We start from the raw sequence: 23,467 nt of genomic DNA on the forward strand, positions 1-23,467 counted from the left end.
GGAGATGCAGATGGTATTTTACTTCTGCTTCTCCATAGCAAATACAGAGAGTCACCAAGCCAAGGATTTGCAGGAATTGTCATGAGCTGTATTGAAGAATGACGTAGGGCAGAAAATTCCTCCCTCTGAATTTATACCTGATATTTCAAAGCCATATTTAAAACAAAACCTCATATTGACTGTGGAGGTAGCAAGTCTACCTTAGAAAAATCTTCATATGATGATTGTATAATTTATATGATTCATATAATTCATGTGAATTAAAGGTGCACTCTGTATTTCTTATCCATCAGAACAGCTCCCTTGGCCTGTCACCATTGTCTGCTGCTCACCAAGTCTGAAATTTATGCTGGTGCAAACTGGAGCAAAGGAAGTGGAAGAGGCTCAGTACTGATGCTCTAAGCTCTGCAGCAGACAAAACAGTGTTCAAGGCTGTGCCATGTCCACATTTATCACATTAATTGATAGATCGTAAACATGCCTCTGTACAGACTCTTGGATTAATTCCTGTGGAGGGCAACCTAAAGGATAAATTTGATTAAATAAAATCAGATTTGTACAGCTGTGGGCTGCTGAATGGCTCTTTTAGTCTCCCCTGCAGATGCTGGATGTAATGCTTTGGATCCCTCATGAAATGAAACTGGTGGTGTTCCATGCCCATCAAGGGGGTGATGCTGGTTTACACCAAATGGGGATCTGATCTGTAGCACTATGCCTGTCCACCTCACAATAGGTTTCATACTGCAGTCAGATTGTGCCAGATCAGATAAAATATGTTTGAACATACAAGAAAATGGACTAGGGGCATGGTGGCCCTTTTCCCCAGGGCAAAGAGGACTTGGAGCCTCCCTCCACATGGCACGTTCAATCCAGACATGTCCACCCACACAAAGAGGCTGTGATGGCATGAACAGGTCTTTGGTCCAACAGAAGTTTTGCAAGGCAGCCCACGAGTGGGAATAATCTGCTGAAACACCAGAAGGGTGACAGGGTTCATCCTGGAGTGCAGAGTGGTCCATGCACTGCGTGTCCCAGATGTGAGGTTTGGTTACCCTCCAACGTTTTCCTCCTCAGGCACGTTGTGGTTTGTGGCATCAGGTCACAACGTCCCTGACCTTGTGTCATGCCAGCTCAGCCAGCTGGTTGACAGGGGAGGAAATAAGACTTGGGCGCTACCACATCCCTGCCCAAGCTCTGCCCCTCGGTTGTTCAAGGACACTAATTATGAAGGAGGCTCTTACTCTGCTGCAATATAATTATGCAATGCACAGCCCAAGCCTTAATATAGTTCTGAGTGGACTCCTTTTGGTTTTCTCCTGTATTCTGAAAAGATACTCAATCTTGGACCAATCAACAGAGTAGCCTCCTAGCAATAAAATCTGTATTGAACACAGGGTGGACACAGTGCTGGGGCTGGAGTTGCTGCCCAGGAGCTCTTGCAGATGGACAGTGTCTTGGCTTGTCTGGTGCCTTTCATTTCTGAACCCAGGGTAGCACATTGAGAAAACTACTTCTTTTCCCACAGCAGTCCAAAAGTTGCATTTGCAGAGAAGCGAGGTGGGGTAGCAGATTTTGGATCATGCCATAGAGGCAGCGTAGGAGGAGGGAGGATGCTGACTGCTGGTTTGGTTCTGTTTTAGAAACAGCTGATGATCACTGGAGCATCAATTTCAGCAAAGAGTGTGCTGCCCTCACCACCATCAGTGCTCTCCAGCGCACGGTAGCCTTGCTGAAAAATCGCCGCTCCCCTGGTACGCCCCAGGCCCCGGAGCGCAAGGACCGCCAGGACGTGCTCCTTCCTGCAGAAACCAAACAAGAGCTCGCTCAGTTCCGGAGAGCAAAACCAGCCCAGAAGTAAGCAACAAACAACCATGCTGGAGACAGAGTGAGGCCATGGCAAAACACTGGGGAACATCCCCTCACCATGCTGGAGGAGCCACCAGGATGGGGTCTGCAGCCTCCAGAGGTATCCAGCCAGGGAGCATCAGTTCTGACCGCCCTGCGCTGGTGGGACACCCTCCTGCTGCTGGTGCTTTGGGCAATTTCCTCCTTCATCTCCACACACACATGATGTCTTTTGCAAGTTTTCCTGAGAGGCTGCAGACCTTTTATTTAATGATTATTTTGAGTTGGGTAATAGAAGTGCTAATATTTAGGAAGCTGACAGGCACTAATTAGATTAGAGCTAGGAAAGCCAACTTGGAAACATACCCTATTCCAGTAATCTCAGTATATACAAATTCAGCAACGTCTTCAAGAGCTCAGGAAGAATTAAGAGAGATCTGAACAGGAAGCAATGCAGGTCCAGCAGGTTCCACCTTGTTTTCCAAAGTTAATTGTTAAAAATAATATTACTCAATAATGGAAAGCCAGGAAATAGATCAACCACAAGGATGAACCTTAAAACCTGGCTTGGGTTTAAGGCTAATGATGAAAAAGTACCACAAATCACAGCCTTGTAAATGGCTTTTCTGCCTGGAAAATTGTTTTCAAATAGCTAAGCCTGGCTAGCCATCATTTACCTCCCCCATCCTTCCCAGAACAGGCACTGCCTCCTTCATCAGTTTATTCAGGCCACTGGGATTAAGACTTTTATTTTTTTTTGTAGGATAGGTGTGTTCATCTAGGTAGTTACTTGGGAACAATTATTCTTTTTCAAGTCCATGTCTTGAATTTCCCCACACAGATAAGCTTGAAGCATATCTGACTCATTCAAGCTAGATACACTTATGAATAATTTTGAGCCTCAGTTTTGGAGAGAGGAAAATACATTTAATGGTGGGTTTTTTTCTGAATATTTGAGGGTCCACTTCAGTGTTCTGAGCAATTTATTAAATTTATGGATTATTTTGATTGCATAAATGTTATCCAGCAGGAACTGTGTAACACGGTGGAAAAACCTTTGGTCTTTTTCTGAAATTACTCTGATGAAACAGAATTTTTTGCAAGATGTACCAGTAATATTTCTTCTCAATGGCTGATAGAAGAGCTGTAGAAAAGCAGGTAACTTCTGATATGCAGCTGCTTAGCCATGCACAGAGCAAGTAATTTTGTTTGCTTTTCCAGTAGCCTTAAATTTTGCAGATGCTGCTTTGGAACAGCAAATGGAAAGAACAAAAGAAAGAATCTGTGATTTGTTCCAGAATCTAGTTGTATTGAGGCCCTTTCAGAAACTGCAGCTGAACTGTGTCAATGTCTGCTGCACTTTGAAGTCTGAGCCTGAGAACAGGAGACAATTTATTTGCTCCAAAGCTGGAGTATGCAAATTGGCAAGCTGGGCTAATACTGGTGATGCACTGAAAAGCAACCTGGAGATTTACTGTGAAACAAGGTTCATTTGGAGCAATAAAATTATATCCAGTGGTTGGACACATGGGAATGGTTCAAAGCTGTGCCAGAGGAGGTTTAGACTGGACAGTAGGATGCATTTCTTTACTGAGAGGGTGGTCAAACACTGGAACAGGCTTCCTGGAGAGGTGGTCGATGCCCCAAGCCTGCCAGTGTTTAAGAGGCATTTGAACAATGACCTTAACAGCTTGCTTTAACTTTTAGTCAGCCCTGAAGTGGTCAAGCAGTTGAGCTAGATGGTCATTGTAGGTCCCTTCCAACTGAAAATACTCCTATTCTAATTCTATTCTATTCTATTCTATTCTATTCTATTCTATTCTATTCTATTCTATTCTATTCTATTCTATTCTATTCTATTCTATTCTATTCTATTCTATTCTAAAATGAAAAGGCTTTTGAAGTAGCTTCTGTGCATTGTAAAAGCCAGCAGACCAGGGAAAAAAGAGAAAGGATATAGCCATAAAGAAAGAAAAATAAGGTGGGATTCCTCTTATTGCTGGCACCTTGATCTCTAACATGTGGCCACCAGCAGAGGAGAGAAGCTGAAGAGCTTGGCCAAGGCACAGGGCAAGCTGGTGCTGGTGCTGGTTGGGATGGAGCCTGGCAGTTCTGGGGTCTGCCATGCCATGTACCTGATATCTGGATAATCCTGACACAGCTCCTTGACGTACTCCTTGATCTTGTCTTTTTTCTTCTCCCCAATGATATTGGCAATGTGGTGTATGGCAGGAAGGAGCCAGTTGGAGTCAGAACCCTGGGGATGAGAATGCATACAGGGACGTCAGGAGGGAGTGCAGCACCTGCAAAATGCCTTTTTACCTGCAGTGCAGAGCAGGACAGTGGGTTGCTTTTACTGGTGTAAGACAGTACTGTTGCAGGCAGGACAGGCTGCCCTCAGGCAGGCAGCATGCTGCTGGGGGGCCAGCAGGGTGCTGGCCAAGGCAGCACTGGGTGGCAAGGGCAAGGCACCCCTGGGAGCTCTGCTAGGGCCTGACTCTGCACTCCCCGATGCTCATGAGCACCCTGGCGAGCCAGACCCTGAGCAGGGCATTGTGGCTGTGGTCTGGCACAGCAGCGGATGCCAAAGACTTCACCTCCTGCTGCCTAATGGTTTCATGTGCCTCATCTCTGAGAGGGAGCTATTCATTGTCCCAGACACCTGACATTCTGCAAAACCAACTTTGGCTTCCCTGAAAATCACAGATGATGTTGCCTAGTCACAAAACAAGCAAACAGCCACAATTTTCTCCCCATCACCCTCCTGTATGCAGACTGTGTGCTGGATGGACCTTCTCGACAGAATCATCTCCATAAGATGTACCCTGGGCAGGGGTCCTTTGGAGACAAGCTGCATCCCGTGGTGCAAGGGAACAGGCCCAGGAAGAAGCTGCCATGGGATGAGTGTGATCCTACAGCACATGAACCACCCTATGCCCGTACGCCCGGGGATGTGTTAAAACACATTCAGAGAGCTGCCAGCTGAGCACGCACAAGCCACTACTGCAGAGTAGCTGCTGGGCTGGAAGTCCACACCATGAACCTGCAGTAAAGCACATTGCTTACTCTCTTTAAAGCACTTCTACTTTCTTGAGGCTTGCCCTCCTCGAGAGCCTGCCACCTCAGTCCCCAGGAAGCCAAGTTGGGATATTGCACCTCCGAGAACGGGGCAGCCAGGGGATGCCAGGAGGGAACTCACATACCTGATCAATGAGCATATTATTAAGGATTCTGACTTCCTGGTTCATCTTTTCGCTCACTTGCTGCCGTGTCTCTCTGTTCATTTTCCGTCTGGGTTTGATGACCTGCATGATGTATTCCCTCACTACATACTTATGAACATCACGTAGAAGCTCCTGGTTAAAAGAAAGAAAACCTCATGGTTTTTCTGTGGTTCCCATGCAAGGCCATAGCAGTGGGAGAGGGTGATATGTTTAGCAGCAGCCAAGGGTGTGGAGGAGATACATGAAGACAGCACACCATCAGCACATGCTGCCCAGGCCAGCCCTGCCAAAGGAGCCGGCGGCTCACAGCCCCTTGCTCTGGCACAGAGTGATGGATGGTGGTGCCCAAGGAAATGCTGTGGAAATACTCCTCACCCTGAAATAGCCCATGATTTTGTGTTGGCAGTTTGTCTCTTCGGTAGCAAAGGGGGATATTTAGGATTGTTTTAAAAGTATGGTTTGATGGTGCTCGCAGAATATAAATATAGAGCTGTCGTCACCTACTCATTTATTTCACAACTGCATAGATATGAAAGGAGCATATAAGCCTGCGACTCATGGAATTATAATGTTCACTGCTAATGTTCACCACAGGTTTTTGTTCCCCTTTAAAGAAATAATTTCCTGTATTTAAACCACAGAAAGGAAAGATGTTACTTATTCTCACGTGGGAGTACGGTAATAGCTGAACTCCCCCACATGAGCAGTCCCCACAGTTATAAACAGCCCCTGCTGCTGCAAAGGAGTCTGCAGGTCAGACCACAGCCTGGAAATGACAGTGGGACCCCCAGCATCACTGCGCCCAGGCATGGGACCAGCTGCCTACCTGCCCCATGGGCTCCCTCATGTGCTGCAGGTGCTCGGAGAACTGCGACACTGCCGACGCCAGCAAGTCTGGCCTTTCCGTCGCTGAAATCCAGTCCTTGGTCAGGATTCTTTTAAGGATTGGCTGAAAAAAGACCAACTCACTGATGGCACCAGTAATATTCAGACTAGCTGATGCACTATCCAAAGGCAGCCAGCTGTATGCAGGAGCTGGCCACCAGAAGCATGGAGGAGGCAGGGTTTCTCTCTCCACCCCAGGGAATTCAGACCCGTGTGTTCCCTTTCTGGGTTGGCACCCCAGTGCAGACAGGAGAAACATCTCTTGCTGAGAAGGAGATGCTTTGGCATTAAAGGCTTACTTAGGACACATCATTTTCTTGCTCTGTGCCACCTTCTAATCCACCAGCTATATTTCTTTAGGTAAATAAATTTGTATCCCTATTGTTATAGACAAGTCACTTGGTAGTGAATCTGTTGGCAATTAGCCCAGTAATACATCACTGCTCCAGCCTTCTCCACAAGGAAATCAAGCTCCGCTTGCTCACAGCACTTGCAGGGGTCTGTCTGTGCTCCCTGCAGACCCATGTGTCTGCACAAAGTCTCGCTGGGATTTTCCTTCTGCTCATTTCTCTGATGTAGTGGTGGGGGAAATAGCAGCTGGGAGCATCCCCAACTTGATCCCTCACGGTCAGTGATGAAGTGGGAGTGATGGCACTGTTTCCCATCTGCCCTGGGTACAAGGTGCTCTGACCAAGTGTTCCCAGCAGGCCATTTCCCTTGCCCAGTCCTTAGAGCTAATGAAACACAGCAGTATCTACTAAAGGTTTCTGAAGGCACATGGAAGAGACTCCCCTAAGGGCCAAATTCAAAATGGCCCTTCTCTGGCACATCTGCTTTGTACATTTCTCCTCTTAGCTCTCAGAATCTCTGTCCTTAGACTCCTGGCAATCTCCTTCCCAATTATTTCCCTGATTTGTGCCCTCCTGCTGTGCTCCCAGCGTGCTGCAGGGCTGTTTAGAAATGCTTTGCCTTGGCCGCTCTCAGTTCTCACGGCATTTCAGCTCTCTTGCTCAATGCCTTGGCTTGACTCCTTCCTTGCCTGTCCCTTAGGCTCCAAGACAAGCTCTGCAGTCACTGGAAAGTCCCCTTGGCCAGGGGGGCTTGGCTTAGATTGGAGCAGTTACATGACTGTCATGGTTTCTGAAAGTTATGCTTGGTGATTTAGAAAGTGAATTAAGATAAGTGAAAAGGGGTGGGATCAAAGGCTTAGTTTTCCCCATCTCTCATGCTACACCAGCTAGGGCTAGTGGACCCCCAGCTGCTGAGAGCAGAAAGTCCTGTCTACAGCACTTGGGAAGCACAAAATGCATTGCAGCATGTTGCCTTTTAGGCCTCTTAACACAAGTTAAGCTGATATCAGAGCTTTATCAGCTCATACCAGGGCTTTAGCATCCTCATGCTGAAAGAATCAGTCTTTCTTCACCATGGAAACAGCCTGGAAAAATCACCTTTACCAGAATGAATTCTGTCCTGTCTGAAGACGTTGATAACAGACTGTGATGGCAGATCTATGAATAAGTAAGAGTAAATAAAAGTCCTGAAAAATCCAAATGTTTTGACAGAAGGAAAGATATCCTATTGGTTGTGTCCAGCTGACATCCCTGGTGTTTTGCTATGGGTAAGGTTTCCCCTCACTGCTTTGCCTGAGATGCTGGAAGACACTAAATACACTTTTCTTTTGGCTGCCGCTGTACTAAAGTAAACAGCTTGACAAATATATCATTCCTTATAGTGAAAAACTCCCAGGATGCTGGAAGTGTTGCTTTGGGTTAAGGAGGATTTCTACGAATGTTAGGCATGATGCATTCTGGAGGGACCATAATGTCACATGCTGCAAAACTAGGTCTGGTTAGCAAGGAAAGGGAAGGGCAATGGACCTCAGCTTCTGCAGTGTTCCTGCACGCACCCCTTATATTTAGGAAATAATGTGGCAAAGGTCCTCTTACCTGTGCTTTTGTTCTTAATTTATTTAAAAAAATATTCGTGAAGTTCCTTGTCAGAGCTGCCAAAATCTTCTGTAGTTCCTCAGTGTTGACTTTAAACACCGTTTCTAACCCTGACCTAGAGAGGGAGAGAGAAAAAGCACCAATGAGTTAATGTTAAAATGTCAACTATTACATTACTGTAAGCATTTTATCATGATTGGCATCTTGGGCATTATATTAAAATAAATTTGTGTATCTAGTACTTCCTCTTGGAAACACTTAATGGATCAAAGTAATGACTCTTTTTACACAATCCTATCAATGAAAATTAGTCACAACTGAGTAACTGTGCTTAAAAAAACCACCGGTTTCCTCATCAGGTGGGATGGTTCAACCATGCGGAGCAGTTGCGTAGGCTAGTTACTTGAGCAACAATTCTGCTGAATGATCTACAGGTACCTGGGAGAGCACTGAGGGACTTATGGGGTAAGAGAGAAGTAAATAATAAAGCCAGAAAAGGGAAAGCTGCTGACCCTGCGTCCCCCCGAGCCCATCTGACTCACTTCATGCAGTTTCTGTTGGCAGTGGCTGAGATGGTGAACTACGGAGGTGGAAAACTGGGATTTCCTAGGGACAGTGCATACTTCTGCAAGGTTTTACACTAACAAGGAAGAAAACACAGTTTCTGAGAGGTTAATGAAATCCCCAGCAGTATGTGTGGGCTTGGGGGCATTGCAAGCTCCCAGCTTTCTTCTCACTTTCCACCCCTGCCCCACTGCAACACATGCCAGATTGAACTGAGACAGCACCACCAATGTGCTAGTGGTGTCCAAGCTTCCCTGGATCTGCCATATCCACTGCTGTGACCACAGAGCATGGTGGGTTCCTGCCACTGCCCAGCAGCTACTTTGTATGTCTGAGACTGCCCAGGCAAGGACTACAAAACACCTAACAGCATCCCTTTCACCCCAGGCTGGGGGCTCACGTCCATAACTCCTGCTGAACACATGAAGTCTGGGTCCAGAAATTCATCACCCCAGGCTGAAGAATATCTAACTTGACTCAGGAATAAACCCAGTGAAGCCAATCCACCACTCAAACGCCTGCCAGATCCCTGCCTGGGGCTGGCTTCTGCCTTCACAACCTCTCCAGTCCCCAGCAGGGAAGGGGAAAGCAATTTTCCACAGGGGCAGGAGGAGGCAGAGAAAGCCAGTTCCTCGAAGAGGTTAGCATTGCTGGAGAGACCGTGCCATCTAGAGACTTCCTGACGGTAGTGCTCACTGCGGCTGGAGCCGTTGGCCTCTGTGAGACACAGCAACGCGAAATCCTCTTCTTCCTCTGAACAGTATTTGGCACATAGCGTCCCCACTGCAGGCGGTGCCAGGCAGCGACGCAGCAGCATGGGATGGAGATAACAACCCAAGCGTTTCGGTGGCCAGACCCCAGGCATTAGCCCTGTATCGGTTAGCTGTGTTGGTCTCCAAAGCACCGCATCTGCATGGCAGGGATGACCCCAGATGTTGAAGAGCCCCTGGGCCTCGGTGGGCCGTGTCCCCACGGCTGCAGACCGTCCTCCTGGGGCAGGTGCTGTACGAACAGCCCCGATTCCCACGGCACTGGCACCACAGAGCTGAGGTGGCTGTGCAGGCAGCTGTGAGGTGGGAAGCGCAAGGTCACCATGTGCCACAGCGCTGGGCTGATGGACCAGACCCTGAGACACACACTGACTGACACTGTCCTACTTATGGGGAGAGTGTCCCTCTCCTGGAAGCAGGCTTTGGTAGTCAGAGCTGGTGGGCATACCTGTTCATGGCTTTTCAATGTGTGGCTTTAAACAACTAATTCATATTACATGCAAAGCCCCAGAAGTTCCTACTGCCAGCAGTGATGGCACAGGTTTATTTGCAGGTTGAGTGCTTTCACAGTTTTTTCCAGCCCAGTGCCCAAAGCAGCCTTCAGACTGTGTTGCTGGGTTTATACTGCTAACCTCCAGAACAAATAACGAAAAAAATCCACCTCTGGGGCTGGAAAAGATGGGCTGAAAATAATTTTAAAACTTTCACACAAGCACTGGATCCATGCCCACTTCTGCTTCTTCACCCTTATGACTTTTATCTGCAACTCTTGGGGAACATCCACCTGTAAGGCAAGGAAGGGCTGGAGGCTGAGCACCCAGCGGGGCACCCCAAGGAGACCTTGGTCTTTCCTTTCCAGATGCTGTCACCCTCCCGGACCCCAGCAACGCAGCAGCTCAGCTTGAAGGGAGCAGACTTACACCAGGTCGTGGAAGCTGTTGATGTAGGCAGCAAAATAGGGTGCAAAGATGGGGCTGTCCTGGGCTGTGCTCCATGCCACAAACTCCTCCCCAAACCTGCAGAAGAAGACACGCAGGTAACTCTAACGGTAGGGGGGGACTGAAGATATCCCATCTTCTGTGTACACAGCAATGTCAGAGGACAGCCGTGGCTGACCCAACCTGTCCCCTCCGTATGTGGATATGATTTTTATGGCTGTCGTAACATGTGTGTGCATTGGAGAGGAATAGATGACAGATAATTATGGGTTTATGGTGTGCTTGCCTGAGCGGGTACGCAGCATTTTTGGAAAGATGCCAGGGATCTTGGCACACCAAATCCCTGAGTTTTCCTCACGCTAAGGGATTAATTGCAGACACGGTACTCAGGCTTATCAGTCTGGTCCTCTTAAGCACACAAGTAAAGGATTTACCTCAGGGCTCATTTTACAACAGAAGGTGAACAGGAACAGGGCAGCACACCTACATTTCCCCTCCATAACCTCAGTGTGGTGTGTCAGGTAGCTGTTTTCTGTGTAGCACAACTTTCACAGTTTTGACAGCTGTTTTACAGCCAGGTCCGCGCTGCTGGCAGGAGGCTGTGTGTTCAGGCAGGCTTAGCCTGGTGGTCCTATTCTTTCTCAGGGTAAAGGAACCTGCTCAGGCCAGCCTCAGACACTTGTATGTTGGGTTTGTGTGAGAAAAAGCTTCAGTGACCCGTTCGCCTGGGAGCTCTTGCTTCCCTGGCTTGCATTTCACACCAATTTTGTTTAAAAAAAAAAAGAAGAAAAAAAAAAGAAGAAAAAAAAAGAAAAAATGAAAAAATATTTTTTAAAAGAGAACAAAGAAAAAATGAAAAAAGGAACAAATTAAAAAATGAAAAAGAGAAAAAAAACCCAGAAAACAGGGGGGGAAGGGGGGAAAAAAAGAAAAAAAAAAGAAAGAATGGAACATCAGTACCGCATTTCTCCTCAAAAACCCAGGCAGACTTCAAAGCCAAATAGCTGGTTTGAATTACCCTGCTTGCTCAAGGTATGGGAGACAAGTGTAGATTGCTGGGCGATTAGAGATGGGTGTTCAGAAGGGAAAGCCTTGTCTTTAGCACACTTTGGACACCTGCCATGCCCCGGCTTCACAATGTGAGAAAGCAGCACTCGGGCTCCCCACCCTCGCTCCTGCAAAACGCCTATTAGCAAACTCCCCACTCAGCGCCTGCTGGAGGTGGGAAACTTCAAAGGTTAATGCGAAATTATTTTTAGTCTTGCTCGGAGTTGATTCATGCCGAACAGCCTTTCTCCTCCATAGATCACTGCTCTAGCAAGTGGCCGTGAACCTGCCAAAACACAGTCCCACCGGAGGGGTTGGACAGTGTATCCCTGCGCTGGGACCCTCTGTGAGCCAAAACCCTTCCCTGGAGCATCCCCAAAGCACGTCACAGGCCATAACTCGGTGACTACCAAGTGGAAGAACATTATTTCAACAAATAAAAAATAAGTAAGTGCAGGGTCCTGTGTCCTTTGGACACTGGGTAAATTTTAAAAAGACTCAGAATGCAGCCCAGCTATGTGTTTTGCCTGGGTGTAACAGAGAGTGTCCCATCAGCCATTTCTATGCCCATAGCCATGGGATGCAGGAGAAAACTGTCTGCAAGACTCACCTCGGGACACCTAGATGATGTTTTGAGCAAGCAGGCTCTGGGTTTGTGAGTTCATAACTACTTGCTCGTGGTTGCAGCTACAAGCAACTGGCATCTAATGCCACAAAGGTCCAGGATGGATGGGACTGCAGTGGTCCCATCCCTTGCCAGCCAGCAGCTCCTTCCTGGAGCTCTGACCTCAGATTTTGGGACTCGTAAGAGTCCCATCTGGGTCTGTTTATGACTCCCTCCAAGATGTTTTGCAGCTTGCTCATTATTTGGCTTATTGTGATCTCTAATTCTCCCATGAGCAGGCCCGTGCCTGCTCAGTGCCAGCATTGGGCACGGTGCATGGGCCTTTTCCCCGCTTTTTTACCAATGTGGGATTCATTTGGAAGGAATGTGCTGCCCGGAGCAGCAATGACCTTGGTATGAATTCGTGCAGCTCTGCCAGGCACAGCTCAAGCATTTTTGTTTCCAGGCTTCTGCTGATCACTCCGGATATCTTCATGTGCTCCCCGATGATCTAGAAAAGGGCATGAAAAAACACCAGTGAATGGGACAAGCACAGTTGAAACATCCTTCAGAAGAGTCTCATGCAGCTTTGATTGATAAAAATGTCTTGCCTAGCAAAGGGAGAAACAGCCAACTTGTTGCCAGGCAGTTTTCATTATTCTCTGGCAGTTTTGAAAATAATCCAGAATGGGCCAAGAGGCACAAACTGATTTGTGGCATAATCATTCATCCCTAATGGCCCCATGTCCTTCTGCTGTCTGGGCGCAAGTTAGATGTGGTCTTGACTGGAGCCCTGAGCTGCCCTGGTGCCGTCCTCCTCTTTTGGGGGGATTTGCGGGAGGGATCAATCCCCAACCCAACGCCCAAGAGGAGCTGAGCTGTCCCCATGTTGAGGGTAGCTGTACGTACCACCCCTGGGGGTTCACACAAGCCCCACCCTCAGGAGTGATACTGGGGCTGCACGGAGGGTTGGGCATCACCTCAAAATCTTGCTTGCACTGGGGCTCCTCCCTAATTCCCATTCCCAAAACCCCGGCTGCCTCTCCGGAGTGAGGCATCCTGAGTGAGGCAGGCTGCAGTCCTGCTCTAGTGCTTCCCAAGGCATCCTACCAATTTGCTAATCCAATTCGGACCTGCCTTCCCGTTGATCACACAACGTCTAATATTCCTCTATGGAAAAAGAGTCACAGCAGCAGGCAAAACTCTTTGATTTTCTTTCTTTCTCTCTCCCTCTCTCTTTTTCTTTTCTTTTTTTTTTTTTTTTTTTTGTATTATTTAATTGAAATGACTCAACCCTTTGAGTGAGGAGAATGAATCCAAACCCCTCCTGGATTTATTACCCTGTAGTCCCTAAAGCTAGTAGGAGCTTTTGTTTTTTGTACTGTTTAAATTGGAGTGGCTGTCACTGCCTACAGCCTTTCCACAGCTGCCACAGCCCTGGGACAAAGTCGCTCTTTCAACCAAGGGGTTTTTCTAACAAACCTTTTCTTTCCTTCTTTTTTTTCCCTTTTCTCTTTCTTCCTTCTAATCAAAGAGATTTAAGGACTTTAAAATCAGTTGCATATTATGTTGCTGACACAATTGACAGCAGGTTTAATTTGCAGCTAGAAGGCAAGCGGGAGAGCTAAAAGTTGTAATAAACGGCATTTTCTGCTCTAATGTATTCTGCCAGTGCGTGACTAACATAAATTATCGCAGGAGGTGGTACTTCCACTCCAGAAGGTAATGATCCAGTTTCCCTGGAGCCACAGAGCCCCCCCACACTTTGCCCCAGCTAATTAAATACCGTTTGAATATCAAAGGAGAGTGACGAGTGGTAAAGATTTTCCTTCACTTCTGGTTGAACTTCCTTCTCCCACTTCTCCGTGACCTCCAGTCTCAGAATGTTTCCAAAATAGCTTTTGATTTTCCCCTAAATGTTAAACGTAGGAAGGAAACACGCAGCTCAGGATAACGAAGCAAGCATGAGTAAAGCAGTTCGCTGCATTTTGCTCCGTCGGTATGTGTGTAAGGCTCATACGTGCGGTGTGGAAAGGTAAGCAGAGTCAAAGATCTTGCTCCAGACCCCGTCAGTCTACACAGGATCTTGGGAGAAATCAGGAGCTGTGCTATGGGAAGGCAAGGTGATTCCCAAATCAAGGGGAATTGTTCTCCTGGCAGGGAAACATTGCGTCAGCTGTTTGCTGGATTGCAAAGTCCTCTAGCACAAGGTCAGGATTAAAGATCAAACTGGTCCTTTCTGGTGGTACAGCCACTTGAGTAAGTGGCAGCACTGTTCAGTCCTGGCTGATAAATCAGTCTTGTTGATGGTGAAACAAAATGATCCTTCACCGGCACAACGGAGCAATACTGATTTTATTCAGCTGGGTACCTTGAGCTCACCTTGAGCAGTGCCCTGTTTCAGAAATTGTTTGCAAGAAAATGTCTGAGCCCAGCAAAGAGCCGGGAAAGCATGTAGTCTTACACAAGGTCCCAGCCAAGGATGGCAGAAAGACAACTGCAGAAGGGGCTTTCTAGGAGGAGCTTAACCATGGGGAGGTCCTCTGGTGGGGACATGCCCAAAGTTGTCTGCCTGTAGCAAACTTCAGATGTGCTGAAGGAGATCACACACTGTGAAAGTAGCAGCTAAAATGCCTTTACATTTAGCTTTGCAATTTGATGAAGCTCACCTATGATGTTTTGGTAATCCTCTGCCATACTGTGTGGGTCTGGTACAGTCCCTTTGGCTCTGTGATCGTGCAGGTTCAGGCCCATGGACTGCTTTGGTCCCTGAATTGGTGTTCAGGACTTTTTTGCTTTTGATTACAGGCCATTCTGCACAGTGCTGACAGGACTCAGCACCTGGTGGGGCTAGAAACCACAATGCAGCCATCCAAGACCTCTGCGCAGAAGGCTGGGGCTCCCATACCTTCCCTGGAGGCCACGTGGGGACAAGGCCAAAATGCTCACCTTTGCAGAAGTGATGTAGTCATTTTTCAGTTTATCCCAATTAGCTGGTGTTAACAGCAGGGACAGGTTTTCCATCTTAACTTCTGGTTTGAGATCTGGGTGACCCAGAAAGAGCTCACTGGAAAGATTCAAATGAACAAATTATATTTCCTTACAGTGTGAGTAAACCGTCGGAATATTCATGTGTCATGAGCTACGTAATTATTAAGCTGTGAGAAACATACTTAAAGCTTAAATTGTGATGCTTGTTTTCAATGTTTAACAAGAAAATCTTTCCTCACTATTCAAAATCCTAATTATTCAAAATCAAAATGATCTAAGGTTCCAGCCCACCTTAGAAATCATGAGACTTCTGAGTTGTTTGGACATGAAAAGTGCTATGAGAATTTACTTTTTTAAATAAACAGGCTGAAGCTGATTCATTTGACTATGAGCTTGAGAAATGCCTTTCAGGGTAATTCCTGTAGCAGCGTGCTGCTTTGGAGTTAGCAGATGTCCCTGCCTCCTCTCTGGTGTCATATCATGGCTTAGCCTGTTATTTTTCCCTGTGCATTATCCGTAGCAAGGGGAGGTGGCAGAGCAGGTCCTGCTCTGGGCAGGGCAGCCTCTGGAAGGCACTCCCATGCCTGGGACACAGGCCATGGCAGAACCGCGATTCCTCCGCAGATGGAAGCAGTGGGTGGACGTGCAGCTACAGAGTCTGACTCCAAAGTGCACTGAGCTGACACATGACTTTACCACTCACTTTTCTCTGGATTGCCATGTAATCAGGCCAGCTGACTAGCAGGGAAGCAGGGAAAGGGAGGGAGTGCTTGTGTTTCTCCCTCTGGGGTGAGAAACCCGTTATTAGCCTCTACAATTGAATGTGCTACCCTTGCAATCTGCCATGGACTGTGGAGGCATTGCATCTTTCAAGGTGATAAAGGTGGAGAAGAGAAAGAAGAAAATATTCATGTACTTGAATGTGGGATGTAAGCTGCAAGCAGTCACCTGGTTAGCAGGGAACACAGCTGCAATGTCCTACACACAGCCTGCTCATTTGCCCAACCACCTAAAAGGGTTCTCATTGCCAAACCGGCACCGAGCCCATGGTTAGGTTTGGATCCAAGTGAGAATCGTACTGTACAAGGTCAGGCTGGTGCAAAGTGACTGGTCAGCAGAAAAAAAGTTCAGCCTGCTGATAGTCTCCTCGAGTCAATGTTCCAGCAGTCATGGTTCAGACTTCCCGGAGGGAGAGGTACATCTGCACATGTGGAGCATTGCACAGCCCAGCTGCTGCACAAGTCTGCTGCTCATTTAAAAGGACATTGCAGATTTAAATACAAACTCCATGACTGAAAGGACTGGCTCAGACATATACTTGAGAAGCTTATTCCACTCTTTCTTTTTTTCCATTTATCCGAATTGTAGCGTTGATAATGAGTTTGGGTCAGACAATTTCTTCTTTTTTGAGATGGGTCCCAAGAGGGGTTGGAGTTCTTTTAGAACGTGAAAAACAAATGGGAACAGCCCAACCCAGCAAGGTGATTGCAAGCAGTTCCCCAAATGGCTGCAAGCTCTCAATAAGATGTTTCACAGCAAGTTAGAGAAATATTATGAGAGTACTTCTCTTTGGTGCAGAGCCTGCCTGCTGAAGCTCATTTCTTCCCCCCTCTCCTGCAATGCTGGGGTGCAGTACAGTTCCCAGGGGCTGGGAACATGCAGGAATTTCCCTCCAGATGAGATCAGCAGGGGCATGTGAGGGAGAAGGAAAATGGATGGGAGTATCATTTCCATAGTGGTCCTGCTGTAACGCTGATCAGTCAGTGCCATGATGCTGAGGGGGTTACACACACGTCATCATGGTCACCACACACCATAAATGGGGGTTTAAGAGCAACTGGACAAGTTCACAGAAGAAATCTTTTGAGGGCTGTTCAAAAAGAAGACCACCTGCAGAGCAGATGTGCTGGAGCCAAAAGCTATGCCAGGCTAGAGGTGCTCTGGGCAAGTGTTGCTGTTGCTTGCTCTGCTCCACCACTACCCTCTCCCTGTCCATTTTAGCCCACTGTTTGACTCAGCTTTGATACTTCTGCCTTCACTCCCTCTTTTCTTTGTTTGAGGGGTGCCAACTGGTTTGTGTTTATCCCATCCTTGGGCATCTGGTTCAGGCCATTCCTGTAAACAGGCTACTGGGGGAGACACAATTTTGCTTTGGCCTGACTGTTTTTACATTCTTATTAGCAGACCTATCTCCTGTGGATACTGCCTCTCTTCTCCTTTGATCCCACTGTATATTTCTGTTGTTTTTTTGTCTGGGAGCTCTTTAGGGCTGGGATGATGGGCTGTGGTCTAGGCCTGTGAACAAGTGAGGACGCTGACACACAATGCCTGGACCTTCTACAGGTGCGTATTTTAGATGCCTCCTTTGGCTGTAAAAGGAGTCAATGTCCAGCAGCACGGTTTTTACTACCATTGCAAAGAATTCCTGCCTTTACTCCCACACACCCAGGGTGCCCTGAGGATGGTGTTGATATGTCTGTACAGCTCCTAGAATATTTTAGTCACCCCTGAATTGCAGGGAGCTTTTAGAGGTCCTAAACCCCACGGACCTTCCATTCATCTAGTAGACAAATCTGAGCCGGAGCCTTTGTTTTAATATGGCTAATTCCACACAGTGATGTCTTGGCACCTCCTTGAGACAACTCTGACCCCTGAGCATGGTGGATAACACAGCCTATTTCCAAATGCATCATGGTTTTAATTAAACAGGAAGAAGGCAGAGCTCCCCCACAGGTCCCTCCCTGTGCCTGGAAAAGTCACCAAACAGCTGCTGGACCTTGCAAAGTATTTACAGAAAGGGAGCAGGTTTATCAGGGCTGCAAGATGGAGCTTCCTGGCATGTAAGAACAGCAAATGGGAGAGGGAGCGGAAAATGGAGTAGTTTAGATCTGTGAAAAGCAGCAAGTGCTTTATCCACAAACCTTTGTCCCCACCTATTAATAGATTAGCTATCTGGCTCTACTGTAGAAGTGACTGTGTCTCTCTTGCTTACTTAGAAAACTGAAAATAGCTCGGTGCTTTTGAAGCACCCTACAGCCCTGCTGCTCTCCGGAAGAGGCTGAGGCAGTGTGGCAAGCACAGCATCTTACCTGCGGTAGATGTTGGCCACCCAGTCGAGCAAGGTGTAGAGCTCGTTGAATTCCAATGGCCTGTGGGAGAGATCTTGCAAGTGTGAGGCAATGGCCTTGTGAAAAGCCTCCACGTACGTGTCACACACCTGGTACTCCTCTGGATAGCACTTTTTAACTGATAACTTGATTTTCAGCAGGTCTTCGCTCAGGTTTTTCTGGAGGAAACTTAAGTGGACATCAAGCCAAGAACTCTCTTCTTCCTTTGATACCATGGGTACCCTCAGGACTCTTTTTCTAGCGCTCTCATCAATAGCTTCCCTCCACGCCTCCCTCCACTTTCTGGGCCTGCCGAGCAAGTCCGACCCAGGACCAGCAGCATTGCCTATGTTAGGATGAGCTGCTTCTTCATGGGCTATTAAAGTTACCAAAGAGGTCAGCACGGTATCCTCTACAGTGGGATGTTCCAGTGTTCCTACCACGATGGACTGGATTGCATTCATGATGGAGTTATAAAGCAAATCCACGTCCTTGGATTTCCGCACAAACTCCTGGGGATTATCTTTGTATTTCTCAGCATCCTGTTCAGCAATAGTCTCATCTTCCAAGTACTTGATGCTTGCAAATGCTTCCAAAAGATGCCTTTTCTGAATAAGTTCATTGATTTCCATTACTGCAGAAAGAAGCAGGGAAAGGGTTGGGACAGAGCAGGCGTTAGGTGTTTGAGAGGTTGGTAACAGGACAAGATGCTCCACAGGAAGGCTTGCAGGGCTGCTTTGAGTACCCAGGTCCCAGCAGTGCCCCTGAGACTGACCTCCCACCCCTATCTCTCCAGCTCCTGTTTGACACCGGAGAGGAAAGCAGTGGAAATGCAATCACTGCAAAACAAGCCATGTCCTAAAGTGCTGGTTTCAGAGGTAGGAAACATAAAAAAAAAATTATTATAGTCCTGTAGGAAAACCTCAAACAATGGCTAACGAGGCTGCACAGAGGGACACTGGGGTCTCAGGCTGCATAAGACCACCTCTGGCTCTGCCCTCTCTTAGTGTGGAATGAAGTGGGACCAGCAGCAGGGACAGTTCAGGACATACCCTACCAGCAGCATTTCCTTTAGCACAGGTGCCCTTGTTTTCCAGCATACCTGTGTGCTCAGCCCAGCTCTGGCATCTCTGGCTGAAAGGACATTTCAGTGTTGCCCAAGAAGGCAGGGAGAGTGGCCAAGGGTATGGCTGGAGGGGTGGGAGGGAGCACAGCAGGACAGACCCCTTTGTACCTTCTGAGCTCCTGGGTCAGACATCTCACTAGATGGTCATGTCTGCCCCCAGCCTACCCACCACCATGTCCTCCAGAGACACCAAGACACCTGGCCACCTTTTCCAGCCTATGCCTACCACAGCAAACGGCCTCTGAAAGACGCCTTTTACATGTTCCAGATATTTAGGAGATGTTCTGCCAATGCTTGTGATCCCCAGCCTCCTCTCATCCAAAAAGAGGGAGTTTGGGAGGACTAGAAGCCACAGCTTCTCAGTTCTGCAGTTACTGCAATCTGCAATAACCGTTTGGCTGGGGAGTGAGGAGAGTCTCTGGGATGGTCCCAGAAGGAGGAAATGGAGAAACAAAGTATGCCAGGTATGTGGAGTTCTCCCACCTGGGTGGTTCAGGGTTGGGTGACATGGCTGTTCCTCGCCTGTGTATAAACCTACAGTCAGATGCCAAGCACCGCTTCTCAGCTGTGACATTTGTTCTCCAAGTGGTGAGCACTGCTGTTCCTGGATGGTTTGCGGAGGTGTGTGCATTGGAGGGGGATCCAAACCTGTGAGTGCTTTCTCCTGGTACGCAGGTTTCATGTGGTCTTTCCCCATCTCCTTTGCTTTCAGAACCCACTACCCGTAGTGGCTGGTATTGGCTAAGGCTGGGGGAAAGTCCCCAAACACTGTTACCCCTAAAGTGGCTGAGGTCTACTGAGTTTCACATTTCCTTTTCAAAGCCTTTCTGGTGCAAGAACCACTGCCTATTTGCCAGTAATATGAGAAGTACGCCATGTGTTGAGGAGATCCAAAAGCACTGTTAGCTTTCGAGAGGCCACAGGAGGCTCTCACCACCTCCAGCACCATAACAGGTGCTCTGAACAGGAGATCCCACTGTGGTACTGGGCATAAGGCAAATATTAAAGAAGAGAAAGGAAACGCTATTATTTAGGCATGTGTGGTCGCTGCTTCTGGGACATACACATATGAAATGATAGGGGACAATTGGAGAGCACTCCAAGAAGATATGAAGGACTGGTTCATAGCCCATAATTTATGCCCTTGGGCTTGTTTGCACATGGATTTTGTACCACATGCATCAAAAACCTGTGCAGCTTACGAGTACCTCTATGAAGACAGAAATACACCAAATAACCCAACTATTGATGCAGCACATTGCATAGGACTTTGAGTGCCTGTATGGAGCTACAGTTGCTTCTGCACTCAGAGAGGAGGGAGGTTGTGCCAATTAACTTAGTCTCTTCTAGATAAATTAATATAAAACCTGTGTTTGCACAAGTTCTTGCAGTGAGACACTAAAGGAATATGTTCTGTTCTCTTTGTCGAAGTGAGGAAACATCATTTAATCACCATCTAGGATAATTATTCAGGGAGGTGGTATTGGGGGCTAAATAGTTCTTTAATTTAGGAATACAAGATCAGCCAGCTGGTATTTGAAGGAAGACAATTGAAAGGCAATTAACCATTATGCAGCTTAATGGTGCACATGGTGGAGTCTCCATTGCTTGCCATATTTATCTCAGGATGGTATGCGTTTCTGACAGAGATGCTCTAGTTTAGGCCAATCATGAGTTATTTGGCACAGGATGGGCCTTATTTGTGCAGTTCCTCAGCTTGTTTATTGCAGGAGATTAAAAAGGCTTATGGTAACATTTCCTGTTGCTCCTCATCTATGACCCTTTGAGAACAGATTAACAGAGTTTATGAGATGGGCTCAGATTCAGTTTACCATCCTCACAATGTATCAATGCAAATCAGTAAATAACTTCATGGCATAATAGAGCACATTATAGCAGTGAGACAATGTCAGCCCTTCTATCTGATCCCCATGACATCTTATGCAGTAGACCAAGAATTCCTCTCTAGAAATTTAGACTGAAGAGAGGTCAAGCCATGTTGACCCACCTCAGTCTATCTCCTGGTGGATGCATTGTAGTACCTCTGCCTTCAGAAGGTGGAGGAGAATGGTGCTCCAACCAAGATCAAAGTCGTTAGAGTCTGCCTACACTTCGGGAAAGGTGAGAGCTATGCTGAAAGCAGTTATAATTTGTCTAAGGCCTATCTATATAATGCTGACAAAATGCATAAGAGTAACCAGCCTGAGGAAAACAAACTGAACAAATACTTGCAGCACCGCTGTTTTGAGAAGAATAGATGGAAAGTCAGTGTAAAAGAGCAAAGTATCTGAGGGGGTCTCTTTGCAAGGCAGTCTCTAAGATTAGGAACCAAGGTGGAGGTGCTGAACCAGATCACATCCAAATCATTTTTCTTCCCCTTCAAGGCCTTGCAGCAACCTACAGAGTACAGTCTGGGGAACATCGATCTGAGAGCTGAAAAGCAGAAGTTGTCCAGAAGTGCAATGCAGGCAATAGCATAGGAATAGCTCACGTTGCACTTCTAGATATTGTCAGACCAGCAGTTCCCAAACTGTGCTCAGCAGATTGGTGACTGATCTGTATGATGGGCAATACGTCTGCTGATACATGAGCCAACAGGTTGATAGGCAGGTTGTTGATGTGGTTAAACTGACACAGTGGAGCCCACAGAGCAGCATGCTCAGTGACAAGCAACCTGCCCAGGCTGAGTCAGGTAACACCCCACTGAGTTTGTGCAAGGGGTGACAGTAGTCTCTGTCCCATAACGGGGTGCCTGGTTCTTTAGCACTTCTAGTTGGGCCCAAGACTTGCAAAGCGTAAATTACTTGAAGGTTACATATAACTTGCCAAGCAAATTGCACTGGTGGTTTTGCTTCTTACCTGAAAGAGGTTTTCCTTGAATGGGTTCTGCTTCTATCTTCTCATCAATATCCTTTGCACCATTACAGATTGTGGTTTTGCTCTCCTCAGAGCTCTTGGATAATCGCAAAGAAAGTCGTTTTCCTTTCCAAGTGCCAGTACCTTCCTTTCCTTTCTCTTTGTTCAGACTTTGTTTTGATTTCCGGATGCTGAGCATTGTTTTAATACCTCTTTCAAAGAACCCACTGTCCCTGCTATGCAACGTTGGGCTGGTCAGTTCAGAAGCAACCTCCATCTTTTCCTGCCCTGCCCTGTTCATCAGAGAGGCTGATTCCAAGGTCACACTCCTTGAGTCTAACTCTGTGTTTCTCTTCGTCTTGTTTTTCAACAAGGGGTTTTCCAAACAAGTTGACAGTAATCACTGAAATGTATAAACCAGCAGAATTAGATGAGATGTTCGTAACAGGATATTACTGTGTCTCCGAAATCAGTCCTGGACTGAAAATCTGGCCTAACCCTTTCCTGTGCCTAATACAAGGACAGAGCAAATTGTTCTAACCTGTAGCTACTGAAACAACCTCTCTACTCAGAGACACCAGGTGCTGGCCTGCTTTTAGCTCTGGAAAGCTCTACCTAACTTCCTAAATCAGACAAGTGGTAGCTATTTCTCCAACTCCAAGAAATCACTAACCATCAGAAATGCTGAAATCTGTGTAAACATACGTTTTGGTTGGTAACAAGGCATGGTTTTACTTTCTGTTCTTCTAGATGGATTTCCAGACATGTAGGAATGATAATTCTTCCTGAGTCTCACTGAGGTGTTGGCACTTTCTGGTGTGGATGTGGCAGCTTTAGGTCATGCTGCTCCTTCTGCCTTGCTCAAGCCCTGACCTGCTGCTGCTGGAAGGTGGCCCAGGGGTGAGCAGTCCCTGGCAGGTAGCTGAACTCTGCTCTAGCCCCTTCCATCAAACCCACAGCAATCTCCACACTCCAAATTGTCATGGTTACGGTGCAGTAAGGGTTCACATCATTCATCCTGCTTCCAAGAACTGCATCGTGGCATGCCAAGAATAAGTACATCTCAAATGCCCAGCAAGCCCCTGCATGAGCTTGCTGCAGATTTCAGATTTCAACAGATGTGGTCCTGTCCGTGCTACTGGGATGTAGGTACCTCCCCTGCCCTTGCTTAGCTGCTGCCCTGCTGCAGACAGGCTAGTTCCCCTCTGCCCACCCTGAGGGCTGGCCCAGGTGCTTGCAAAGTGGCAATAGAGACAGGTTTTGCATTCCCTCCCTTGCAAAGGGCTCTCACCAGGTCACCAGCTAACAGAGCCCACCCACAGGGACGTTGTACATTGTAGAGCTCTGAGGATGGGAAATGCCACGTTTCCCCACAGCAGGCTCAAGGCATCTCAGTGATCAGTTTAAATCGTTGGAAACAGCTATTGTTCAGGTTCACCCAGGAACTGCTTTTCTCAGGTCTGTCCAGCTCACAGGAGCCAGAGATTGAAATATGATTGTGGTGAACAGACGTGTTTGGACTCTGGAAATAGATCTCATCCTTCCAGAATCCAAGTTTGGCCAG

General features: G+C 47.3%; 1 protein-coding gene across 1 annotated transcript; it reads right to left on the reverse strand.

The window, feature by feature from the left end:
• Positions 1 to 1,636: 1,636 nt before the first annotated feature.
• Positions 1,637 to 22,887, reverse strand: EXOC3L4 (exocyst complex component 3 like 4). Its single transcript, XM_009952165.2, has 12 exons — positions 22,777 to 22,887; positions 21,907 to 22,261; positions 17,904 to 18,555; positions 14,773 to 14,890; positions 13,610 to 13,735; positions 12,234 to 12,334; positions 10,155 to 10,250; positions 7,901 to 8,015; positions 5,896 to 6,018; positions 5,049 to 5,201; positions 3,981 to 4,102; positions 1,637 to 1,799 (listed from the first exon to the last, which is right to left on the reverse strand). Exons 1-12 carry the CDS (start codon positions 22,885 to 22,887, stop codon positions 1,637 to 1,639), a joined length of 2,235 nt encoding a protein of 744 aa, XP_009950467.2.
• Positions 22,888 to 23,467: the final 580 nt, after the last annotated feature.

Source organism: Leptosomus discolor, chromosome 3 (assembly GCF_034619465.1).
Source record: "Leptosomus discolor isolate bLepDis1 chromosome 3, bLepDis1.hap2, whole genome shotgun sequence".
Classification (NCBI taxonomy): domain Eukaryota; kingdom Metazoa; phylum Chordata; class Aves; order Leptosomiformes; family Leptosomidae; genus Leptosomus; species Leptosomus discolor.

Bases quoted from the DNA above. Each gene is read 5' to 3' on its own strand.
- EXOC3L4 (XM_009952165.2), bottom strand. From the start codon at position 22,887: ATGACAATTTGGAGTGTGGAGATTGCTGTGGGTTTGATGGAAGGGGCT. The intron at 14,891-17,903 runs GTAAGATGCTGT...GAATCTTTCCAG, and splicing joins GTGGCCAACATCTACCGCAG to TGAGCTCTTTCTGGGTCACC. The intron at 10,251-12,233 runs GTCATTGCTGCT...CTTCTTCTGCAG, and splicing joins CTGCACGAATTCATACCAAG to GTTTGGGGAGGAGTTTGTGG.